The sequence below is a fragment of the Anoplopoma fimbria genome, chromosome 3 (assembly GCF_027596085.1).
Source record: "Anoplopoma fimbria isolate UVic2021 breed Golden Eagle Sablefish chromosome 3, Afim_UVic_2022, whole genome shotgun sequence".
NCBI classification, from domain to species: domain Eukaryota; kingdom Metazoa; phylum Chordata; class Actinopteri; order Perciformes; family Anoplopomatidae; genus Anoplopoma; species Anoplopoma fimbria.
The window spans coordinates 24,480,592-24,493,286 of record NC_072451.1 but is presented as its reverse complement, the minus strand read 5'-3'; the positions used below and the strand labels follow the sequence as shown (position 1 = coordinate 24,493,286).

General features: G+C 40.7%; 1 protein-coding gene across 1 annotated transcript; it reads left to right on the top strand.

Annotated features, from left to right (window-relative positions):
* The first annotated feature begins 5,151 nt into the window (after positions 1-5,151).
* On the top strand, positions 5,152-10,878 carry LOC129089385 (cyclic AMP-responsive element-binding protein 3-like protein 3-B). The gene is given in 10 exon segments (XM_054596803.1): positions 5,152-5,172; positions 5,452-5,550; positions 5,913-6,186; positions 6,870-6,979; positions 7,234-7,371; positions 7,578-7,684; positions 9,251-9,319; positions 10,087-10,171; positions 10,541-10,634; positions 10,766-10,878. Coding segments are annotated over 10 exon segments (1,110 nt in total).
* Positions 10,879-12,695: the final 1,817 nt, after the last annotated feature.

Here is a 12,695-nt window from a genome sequence, read left to right as displayed (position 1 = left end):
TTCCGTTACCTCTGCCCTCCCTGACCCTGAATCCTTCTCTCTCCTATCCCCCGATACTGCTACTGATCTTCTCCTCTCCACCCTTTCCTCCTCTTTGGACAACCTCTGTCCCTTCACCTCCAGGCCTGCACGGCCAACTCCTCCTGCCCCATGGCTGTCGGACTCAGTGCGTACTGATAGACGGAGCCTAAGAGCGGCTGAGCGTAAATGGAGAACAGGCAAACTCCCGGAGGACCTTCTTAACTTCCAATCTCTCCTTTCCACTTTTTCCTCCTCTCTAGCTACTGCTAAAGTGGCTTTTTTCCGCTCTAAAATCCTAACCTCTGCTTCCAATCCTAAAAAACTCTTTGAAACTTTCTCTTCGCTCCTCCAACCCCCACCCCCTCCTCCTACTTCCTCCCTTCTCCCTGATGATTTCGCCAACTTCTTTGACAAGAAGGTAAACGATATCAGATCCTCCTTCTCTCAGCCCCCTCTCCCTGTCCACCCTCTCCCTCTCTACCCTCTCCAGCTCTTCCCCCTCAGCTCCCCCTTCCCTCTCCACACCCCATCTTACCCTATCTTGCTCCCCTCTCCCCTAACGAGGTCCTCGACCTTGTTACATCTAACCGCCCCACCACGTGCTCCCTTGACCCGATCCCCTCCCCTCTTCTTCAGTCTATTGCCACTGAACTCCTTCCTTTCCTCACCCACCTCATCAACACATCTCTCGTCTCGGGATGCTTTCCCTCGGCTATCCTAGTTTGTAGCACTTATTGTATTCGTATTAGTCTGTTGCAATTATTGTTTTCGTAGTAATTTGCCTCTGCACTGTACTTTTGCTCTGGTTTATGCTTTAAGATGCTTGTTTAAGAAAGGAGATGCACTTATGACTTCTGGTGACTAGTAGTTCTCTTGAATACCTATGTTGAATACACTTCCTGTAAGTCGCTTTGGATAAAAGCGTCTGCTAAATGACTGTAATGTAATGTAATGTAATGTAATGTAACATGCTCACAGGGGAGATTCACTCCTTCATTAGAAAAACCTTTATTCAATGATGTGTTATTAAAGGCGTATAACAGGCCCTCATGAGAGCAGGTGTGTACCTGACAATAGTTTTTTGTAGTGGAAGATTTTTTTTTTTTAATCTTTTGTTTTCTCAGAAAAATAGAAAATACTTTTATACTGTAAACTAAGAGGAAAATAAGTATGTCACAATAATTGTAAATTAATTACTTTTTAATGGATATGTTTCTTTCAACAGTTGAAATATTAATAACAATAAATTATCAGATGCTCTTCAGTTATTTTTTTAGAGGGCAAGTTGTTAAATTTCATCATATTCATTTCAACAGGAAGATGAAATAACAAAGCCTTTACTGGAGGAGGATATACACTAGCAAAATGTATTTTTCATATTTTTTCATTAATTTGCAAATACTTATAACTGATCTATAAAAACATTAACACATTTTTTACCATAAGAAATCCATGTGTTACATTTGTGTCTCCAAATCTTAGCTAGAACAAGCAAACTAAATAAAAATGTTAAGGTAAAAATTAAAAGGCAGGAAAAGCATTACTCATCTCTACAACCTTTATGAACATAAGGGAGGCAAGATATTAAAGTTTCTGGTGAGAGTCAAAAGCCAATAATTTCCATGATCTTTTCATTTCAGCAGCTCTGTGCACTGTGTCATGTTTCCACCACTGGAGTTGACCTACTAACAGTGATGCTTGGAGCAGATGAGCCCGCTGCCAGGTGTCTGCAGTCACTCAAGGGGATGAGCACAGATTACTTTGTTTTAAATCGGTGCCTGCTTTATGGTTTAACATTGCCAACCATTCTCTCCTATTTTGCGCCTAACAGCTGGTGTCACTTTGAAGATTCCCCCAGAAGCATGTTGAATGTCGCACAGCTGCTTCAAGTGAAAACAAGCTTTTGTAAAAATCAAGGGGAGAAATCTGAATCGGAAATCTGCTCCCTCGGCTTATCACAAAAGGTTTTACTCCTTAACTTAACAGAAGAAGAGAAGATTAGGATACAAATAATGAATATATAAATTAAAATGATAGAATAAGATAATCAAATGTATATTTCACTAGTAGACATGGGCATCATTTAAATATTGGTTCCTATACTAATGGCCTATTAGTGAGCAATACCAGTGATAGGTTTTCACCCATTCTCTGAGGAACACTGCTGAAACTTATCTAAATCTAGACTTATAATGAGTAATGGGGTAACTACAGGTCAAGCTCTTCAGGAAATGTGAGAGCTGAACAAAAACCTAATTGACTGAAAACAATCCCAGTCCTGCAGTCCAGAAACCACTTACGAGACACTTGTAGCTAGGAAGTTAAGGAGAAACTCATGGAGAGGGAGGCAGTTATCTCGTGTTTGTAATGTTAAAGAATGATGGGAAATGAAAATGTGCTGAGCTGTCATATTGTTTTGAGGTGTGTTTAATCTTCATTTCCAAACCTGAACAACCAATTTCACTCCACAGAGCACAGAATTGCTTTTGTATCACACCGAGAATGTTCCACGAGCTGCAGGTACTGAATCATTTTGTGCACATCAGAGTTATCATTGAGCTCCAGATAAGAGGCATACAGCATGCATTTCATGGTGGGTGAAGTGATAACGCTGTATTCTTAGAGCACAGTCTCTGCCTCTCTGTCCTATGGATATGAAAAACAGGTCTATCTGGATTCATATCAGTAGCTGTGACTTTTCTTTAACCGCCAGATTCAGCAGCTTGAAATTTCAAATGATTTGGTGAATCACTTCCAAAAATGTCCAGTAAGCATCCTAATTATACCCATAAGTGGATGTAACTCTTCTTGACCCTCAGTCACGTGCATCCAAATGGACATGATAATATGGAATGAGATATCATCAGTAATCTGCAATAACACAGCAATTATCTGTACTGAGCTACAAACTATTATTGATATCCAGGGATTTGCTTAACATGTCCTGGTTGGATAATATCTGCATGTACTTTGAAACTCTCTAATCTATGAAAGCACAACAATAAAGATAGTCGAGCTCCACTGCCGTGCAATTACCCTTATACAGTACTGATAATGCTGTGCGCTCTGTCACAGATTATTGGATTTTAATGCAACAAATATACTTAAGGCAAGCGCCTGAAAGACTGAGGGATGTTGATCACACAAGGGTTTGTGAAGAGGCCACAATGGATGATGAATTATTTTTGTTTTATAAAATATTAATGGATCTGTCTGGCCTGGTCCTTCATGAATCATTGAAACTCTTACTCAGACTGGCTCCACAAGGATTCAATTTACTAATCTTGAACCGTATCCTGGTATACTATCACTTTATAGTTTGGGGATTTCTTTTTATATTAGACTTTCTTGAGTTATATTTCTAGTCTGCAAAGACTTTCTGAAAAGCCCACATGAGCTGTAAAATGAATGTCCGTCTCCACAAAGTCTTGAAATCTAACTCTTAAGAGCTGCTTCAGAGTGTGATCTATTCACATTGTGTTGAGATTGACACACAATCTCTCCGTTCTTTATAGTTCATACAGAAAATGTTTCTCCAAGGTTTGAGCCACATAAAGCCCAGGTCTGCAGCTGACTCAGGACCTCTGTGGCATGAGAGTCTCCTTAGTAGGGGACAATGTCCCTGAGAAAATAAACTCAAAGAAATCAAAAGGAAATAAATTCATGTCTCTGTCAACTTTTAACTGGCTGATCTTTTGAAAATGTCAAAAGATATCCTCAAGAAAAAAAAAATTGTATTCAATTATTTGAGCTACCAGATGTACATATGAGACTGAGTCTCTTTCCATAAAGGTGAAACACTACTTTGAAATCGAGAGAGGGATTGAAGTATTGTGTTGATAATATTCGTCCTGGAAGCTAGAGGACAGACAATTGATTGTACTATACTGAAGAGAAGTAGAATAGCTCTGATATTCTCTTCCCCACTGTGATAATAGTAATATTTCTTTACAAGTGAAAATGGTCCTTTTGTGTTACTGCTGTGAGGACATGTTACGTAATTTCTTTGCTTTATGATGTGTATGCTTCGAAAAAGCACGAAACAGATTATAGCAATAAAGATAAGCAACAGTGAGGCGTGGTGAGGTAGTTCAGTAGAAAAGCAGACATAAATTGTCATTGTTCAACTTTGGTAAAAGATGGAAACTGCACAGCAGTGAGTCTCTCTTTGATAGACCCAGAGAAACTGTGGAAAAGTTTTCAAAAAAAGTCCACTTTGACCAATTTGAAGAAAATCTCAAATTCATTTAGAGAGAGCGAGTTTTGTAAAAGTTTGACATTGTGAAAGAGCATTTGCTCCCAAACATTGTCAAGATATTTCATTCAAAAGCACTGATGTCAACATCATGGTGGCATGAGATTAAAAGCCAGGGTAAACATCAAAGTCAGTGTGAACCATGAATGCCTGTAAAAATTATTCAAACTGCTAACACAGCGAAAAATAAACTCGCAGAAATACGTTTTCACCTCTTAATTATCTCATGATTGTCCCACAGGTTGGTACGTAAAAAAAAAAAAAAAAAGACGATGTTTACTAAATGATATTCATAATAATTGTGAAATATATGCAATCAGTTTGACTTCAAGAAAAAGTTAACTGATGAGTGAAGAAAAGAGCAGACAGTTTTTGTTCGTACCACCCTGAGTGAGGGATCAGGCAATAATCTCATCAAACTAATTTTAGTTTTTTAATGAAGGTGGCAGATTAAATTAAAAGCCCTTCTCCCTCCACCCTTTGCGTTTGAAAGGAATAAGAAAAAAAAGCTCTAAATCAATCCTGCCAAACAACAAATGAATGTGAAACCACACAGGGAATCAAATCCTTATCATGTTGACACCAAAGGTCACTGTGGACAACCTGTGAGCAACTTTGAGTAGTTCATCTGTCACTGAGTCTTCTTTTTGTCCCGATTGGCTGAGCTATGTGCAAAAGACTTGATTGGACAGTGATCAGCTGGGTTCAAGGAACACAGTTGTGAGATGGCCTTTCAACTTTGTCCCTTTCAACAGACTGAGGCATTCCTCCCAGACTTCGAAGCCACAGAGAGGAACGTATTGATCTGACTGCGTGTTTTTATTCCTGCTTGGCAGTTTCACTGTAATTTCATCAGCTGCTCTTTTAATGTTGGAATGACGCTGAATACAGACAAGGTAAGACACATTTGTTATCGGAACACAGCATGCATATGTGTGTAGGAGATGGATTCAGACTGAGTGTGCTTAAAAAACAGTTTAATAGAAGGTTAAATGTATATTAAGTTAAGGAGTCTTTGTCCAAGGCAAGTGTGGGACACCCTAACTGAAGATTTTTGTCATATTGTTTTAAAACAAGCAGTAAGAAGACACAGGCTGGCTACAAAGCTTTTCCTCTAAGAAACTGATTAACATGTCCATGTTAAACCCGACGCTCAGAGTAGTTCTTTGTTTCAGGTGCATGGTGGGATGGACTTCTTTGACCTCCTGCTCAGGAACCCGGCTGAAACCACCGGTTGCCACAGCAACCAACCATGTACTATCACAATTCATGAAGTGAGTACGGCGGTCATTCTGCACAATTCGCTTCTGAGCACTCGGGGGACAAAATGATCACAACCACAAATCTCATTATGGAAATCTGAGTGTGATCTGTATTCTCAACAAGGCTCATGTGTTACTGAGCTGAATCTTGGGAGTCCTTCAGTGTCATTGTGTTTCTTTGTATGGTTGCAACTGTGACTGACAACAATAATGCAAAGAGTCAGAGGCCAATGAGCTCAAGGAAATGAATGGCTGGTGTGTTTAATGTCTTGTCTGTGCCCGTGTGTGGGAATATGATTATCTGATTAAGCCGCTCGATTCAGCAGTGGTGGTGTAATGGGATGATGCTTACATACCCTTCTCCTCTGCCTCAGACCCTGAGCCACGATGAAAGTGCTGCTGAGGACTTCCTTGATGTCCTGCTGGGTGGGAGCGACTCCTCCTCTGCTCCAGCATCCCCCCTGTGGTCACCCTGCACCACCGACAGCGGCATCAACGAGGACGCACAGACCGACCCCAGAGAGAGCCTCCACCCACCCTTCTGCTCCGTTTTTCCAGCCTTTGACGCGCAACCTTTCCATCAGCCTCCACCTCCAGAGAACCAGCCAACACCACATGAACGAACATCTGAAGTTGCCATTGATCTAGGTTAGACTAGATGAGAAAAGGAAAATGATGTGAAATACTGGCATTTTATAATGGAAAGAAAAACACATGTGATACCTACAGCTACAGACTGAGCTGTGAAAAAATAGATTGTAGTTTGTTTTAATAGTGAGCACAAATGTCATGTTTAGATGCACACAAACTAGAGGAACAATGTGAACCAGGCACTGGACAGGTCAGTTATAAATCGAAAACCCTGGTGTGAGATTTATCCTTTTGTGTTTCTGATGCAGCATAATGAGAGCTACTATCTGAGAATCTTGAAAGTTCAGGGTCCTTGCAGAGAGAACATTTGGTTTTCCGGTTTCCGAGTTTTTATTAAGTATAAAAGGTGCAAATGAATCACTTGAGGAAATTGTCTTTTTAGGGTATCGTTTGAATAATGGTCCTCTTTCACATTGCTGATTTGACCATTCAGAGCTAAAACACTTTTAAATTGAATGAATAAACCAGATCTGCAACAACACAAAGATATCGAACACAGAGAACATATACAAAACAAATATTTTGTAAAATGTTTTGTAGAACAACAGCTGTGTGATGCAGTCTCAGATGTCTAATTCAAGGGAAAAGGCTTCAACCAAGACATGCTGTGTTTTGTTTTAATGGCATATGAGGGCAATTTTGTGTCATTTACTGGTGAGTTTTACTGGTTCAATCTGCAGGCTGGGAGTCCGATGACCCCCAAGAGCCGTTTGGCATCGCACACTACCTCACTACGAACCAAACGTCCAGTCAGACTCTCACAGTGAAGGACCTGCTGCTTTCCAGTCCGGTACAGAAAGTAAGGGCAGAGGAGTGGAATATCTCATGAAAGCGTGTTATTTTGTCAAACTTTCTAACCAGCCATTAAATATAAAGAATTCAGTCTCTGCGTTCTGAATGAATAAAATATGAACAAACTGCACAGTCCACTGCTTTTCAGTATAATTTTACCGGAGACATTTTTTGAGGTGACCTGTCCTGCTGAGAGAGCAAGCAAGCACCCTTTGCACTTTAACTGGAATATTCTGTCCATCTGGTTTACAGGCGCAGCGAATCCCCCAGCATTCCCTGCAAGAGCTTGTTCTTAATGAGGATGAGAAGAAGCTGCTGGCTAAAGAAGGGGTGAACTTACCCAGCAAACTGCCCCTGTCCAAGGTACATGAGCAACACACGCACTAACACGTATGTAGGGCCGATGTCTTCACACACCATAGACATTCAGCGTCTCAACTCTCTGCACTAACATGCATGCAGCAAAATCTATATCTGTATCCCCAGTCACACAACCTCTGCCAGTTGCCCCCCCCCTACAACCCAGTTTTCTCTGACTTTCCTTTCTTCATTCTCTCTTGTCCCTATCCTCCCATGTGTTTCATCACCCTGACAAGTTTGAAGAGAGGGTTTTGAAGAAGATCCGCCGGAAAATCCGCAACAAGCACTCGGCTCAGGAAAGTCGGAAGAAGAAGAGGGAATATGTTGATAGTCTGGAGGGAAGGTAGGAGCCGGCTGCACTCAGCATCCTCACTCAACACGACACAATCTCTGCATACATTAGCCTTGAAAAATAAAGTCATTGTCTGTATTGGATTTGTTGTGCTCTGAAGCACTCTTTAATGAGGCGGTTTTGTGGGGCACTTCATTAGCTTTAACAAACTGCTGCATGGATGGGAACATTTTAAAGAAAAATAGCCACTTTACTTTATCATTGTTGATAAAGTAGACTTCAGGAAAACATTTTCTTTGTGTCTATCAAGTCTTTCCTAGAAAAGAGGAAATTCAAACAACAGAAGTGGTTTGTTTGGAAGCTGAGTGGCGGCGGCTGTCACGACTGACCAAACAAAGAAAGACCACATACTCAAACTTTTTTTAAAGAAAAAAGCTTCACAGAAGGTTATCTCAGATGTTGCCAAAATTTAACACAAGGATCCTGCAGATTTTTACTTCAACTATCTACTGATATTTTTAATAAAATAACACTAACAAAAAAATATTGGGATCACAGAATAACGCGCTGCTAAAATCTACAAAAAACCCAGAGTAAACAACCATAAATGTAGATGGTAGACGAAAGTACTATGAGAGTATGATAAGTACAGCTGGCAGCTTATTGAGGCTGTTCTCATGAGCATTGATAAACGCTAACACCTCTTAGTTTAGTATGTAAGCATGCTAAGGACTCACATATAATGAATGAACCGGGACAGAATTCTGAAGATTTTCCAGCAAAAATCTGAACATTTTCCATAAACAGTGTTGCTATGAGCTTTCTTTGTTATATCTGAGGTCAGTTGGTAAGAAATCACACAAAAGGGCAGCTGACAGCGCTGTGTTGCAGCTGGAGGGGGATTAAGCAGTAGTTGAAGATGCTGTATAGATCGACTACACAGCATCTTCAACTACCGCTTAATCCCCCTTTGGACTCCATGTCCAAAGATGGACAGGCTGTGACCAGCGAGTGGTAATCTATAAACCAGGAAACCATGTTGTTTTCCAACTGGAATCAATAAGAATGAATTTTAATTAGATCTGAAATCTAGTTTTTGTGTTTCAACCGTCTGTCATGTATGGTAGGCTTACAGCAGGGCCCGAAAGTCACCAAACAAACCTTCTTGCATGTAACCATTTTAAAACCTTACTGACCTAATAGGAGCTTTAAATATCTGATCGTGTGTGATATCGACATCTCATTAAAGGCACAGTTGCCTCTGAACAACAAAAGTTTCGTGATGAGATAATCTCTCCCAGTGAGCAGAGTCAGCATTTCTTGGTAATTAAGCCAGCTGCAAGCGGAGCGCATAAACAGGGTATCATTATCAGTCGTGGTTCAGCTCAGCCATAACTGAGAGTGACTCACAGGGATTAACAGAAATGAGCAACAGCAGAAGGGGGGGGGCGATTCACTGGATAACACAACGGGGTGACAGATAACACTCAGCAGGCGGATATTGGCAACGAGGGAAACGAAGGGGACACAAAACAACGTCACAATACAGTATTATATGATACCTTATTTCCTAATTTCATCTATATACTGCCCTCTCTCCTCTGTTGCTTTCTGTAGGATGTCTGCATGTGGTGCTCACAACCTCAAGCTGCAGAGAAAGATCCAGCAGCTGGAGGAGACAAACAAGTGAGTCCTCAAGTCAGCCAACAAGGGCTGCTACTACCGATCATTTTCATTATTTAGTGAACTTTCAATTTGTTTTTTCAGAAAGTAGTGGGGAAATGCTCATCACAAAAATCTCCAAAAAGGACATCTTCAAGTAGCTTGTGTTGTCTGACCAACAGTACAAACCGGAATATATGCAATTAACAGAGATTTAGAAGCATTTCATTCTTGTTTTAAATGACATGCCTATAATAAACTACCACCGGCAGATTTTATCATCAGCTTGTTAATTAGGCTTACATCAGCTCCACGGACTCTGGCTGACTTGTTTTAAAATGAAATGAGTACAAGTCCATTTACCAATTACCAAGTGTTGGAGTAATTCGGTCAGTGTTCATTGATCTTTATTCTGTCCCTGAACCCTCCCTCCCCAGATGCTGACAGCCCACTCAAGAAAAAATGTAACTCTGTTGAAATCAGGACTGAGGAGGCTGAGGGTTAAATTGACAGAACACAAAGCCCAACCAATTCATAAAACCACACACGGCGTTCTCTGACTTTGCTTCCTCTTCATCCTGCCATCTCATTATGCTGCTCTCCTTCTCATGCGGGCAGAGTGCTGTGGTGAATTGAAACAAAACTTTCAGAGAGACCATGGATCTGAACTTCTCCGCCACATGCTGCTCTTCTGTTTGTTGTTCTAGTTGCCAGTGAAAAATGATGCCTGTGGGCCCACATAAAAATTTCACTCAGTCTCTTTTGTCTTCCTGTCTGTCTTTGCTTTGCAGTGCTCTGCTGGAGCAGCTAAGCCAGCTACAGGCCCTCCTTCCTAACAGCTCAAACAGAACAACGCACAGAGGGACCTGCCTCCTGGTGAGAAATATAACAGAACTTTACATTGATTTACATTACATTACATTACATTACAGTCTGAGCATGGAAAATTTGCTCAGACTGCATAATCTGCAACAACTGAATAATAGATACAGGTATAGATAGATAATAGACATTACAATGCCTGAGCTCATCATTAAACCCCCGCCTGTGCTCCACTGCTGACCACTGCTGTGATAACCTTTAATGTTTTAGTTTGCACCTGCACTTATCTTTTGTGCAAATTGGTATGTAGGTTATGCCTAAAATTTCCATTTCTACTTTCCCCTGGTCTTTCTGTCATTTCTCTTTGGCCTCTGTCTTCTGTGTTTGTCCTGTTTTTGTCTTGCTTTCTTTATTCATGTCCAGGTTTTACTCCTCTCCTTCTCCCTGCTCATCTCCTCAAATCTCCAGCCAGACCCCTACAGCCAACCCGGCCAGGGAGAGTACACACAGACCAAAGGTGTGTAGATGTAAACACACTTTCTCTTTTATAACACACACACACACACACACACACACACACACACACACACACACACACACACACTCGCTCACTCACTCACTCCTCTCCACCACGTCTCTTCCCCTCAGTGCCGTCCCGCACCCTGCAGTCGATGGATGAAGTGCGAGACGTCCCTCCTATTCCTCTCTTCTCCATCTCCAGGGGCTTTGAGGCTCTGTGCAGGCAGATGGAGAAGCTCTGACCCTGGACATATCTCCCCATGGCAGACTTCCCATCATCATTGATCATTGATCTCCTTGGGACCCCCAAGAGGAAAGACGTGTCAAAGGAAAGCATGCTCAACATCTGTTTCCCATTGCAGAGACTGAGAGTGAAGTGTTATGGTCTGTTGACCATCCAATTATACACACAAGCTGCTAGTTAAAATATTTAACTGAAATGCACTCACTCAGGTGGAGATCAGCGAGGAGGTCATCCAATATTATGTACATATTTGTTCATGTTGCTATTGAAAACGGAGCGTCAGGGACCTGGTGGAGCATGTATATAAACACTTCATACTACTGCAAGATGTAGACAAGTGTGATCCGCTAAACAACACAATTGTATATTCACTGCGGTATTTTATTATTTACTTTAAAGTATATGTTAAAAGAATGTTCATCAAAAATGATTTGCACTTTGTAACAGTTTAGTTTGCAATGCTGACAAAGCACAAGAGAATTAAAATGTTTACTCCAGTGATTTTTGGAAGCCCCTGAAGGGATTTGTGTCTCTCAGTAATGCCATGTGTTCAGTTTCGAAAAGATCCGCAAAATAATGAGGCAATATGTGAAAAACGTTTTGGCTCCCAAAAATAAATTACTTTATGAGCAAAAGCTGCTGGAAGGGTTTATCATTTATCACTTCAATAAATCATAAAAAGCTTCACTTTCATGAGAGCTGGAAAGTGAGCTTCAGTTTTAAAATATTAGACATCATATCTCAATTCTACAGCAAAAGTCTTTGTTATTTTATTTGTGGAAATATAATTATTGGCTGGTCATGTAATAAAGTAAAATGACTTCTTTTTCCAGTGGGTTAAAAGAAAATTGTTGCATTTTAAGGATAGTGACTGAAACTGCCGTCTGTTACATGGAGTCCATCCATTAAAACAACAATTCACTGGTTAATTATTGTCTCGGGTTTGCTGGTGCAGCACCGGATGCACATTATGTTCTCTGCCCCACATTGTGTCCAGATCATCCATTGTTTTCTTCCTCATCTCCGTTAGTGACCGTAATTCATCATAATTCAGTTCATCTGTTTTCACAGAATTGTCTTCACAGCTGTACGTATGCGACAAAATTTGCATCTCAAAGCACATTTCAAAAGCTTGATGCCTTCCCAGTGAAAGAATGAGTGCAACATCAAGGTCACATGTGTATTTATGAAACGCTGATGTTCAAGCATCCTCTGCCCACTGAAATAACATGAACTCAGTTGAGGTCGGTCCCACAAGATCTTCTTTAAACACTGCATCTGTGGAAATTTCACTGGAATACAGTTTGCAGACAGTGCTGTAGCAAACATCGAGGACAATACAAGTCATGTCCTGCATAATATATTTGGAATTTTGGAGGATTTACAGTAAGTTTTGCAAGCACTACTATTTAGTATGGACACATTTAAATTTTGATCTGATGATGGCTCTGGATGAAAAGTTAAGTGGATCACCAAAGTTATTACATCATGGGGAGGGCATGTTCTGTACCACATTTCATAATAATCATGCAAAATAATGCCAAACTGCTGGTGGCACTAGAGTCAGTAGCATCCATCTTCTGAGGACCACAAACTGGTGGACTAACTGCAGCACAAACATTGCATTCCATAGAGCCAGGCCACTAGCATGGCTAACAACTAAATACATTTAAATACTTTATTCTCTTCACCAAGGTTACATACCTGGCACCAGACCATAGGGCAAGGAGACAACAATAACTACTATTATCTTAAATTCGACAGTTTGGTAGGTTGCTTGTCAAAGTTTTTTAGGGGTTCCTTTGGGTAAATTGA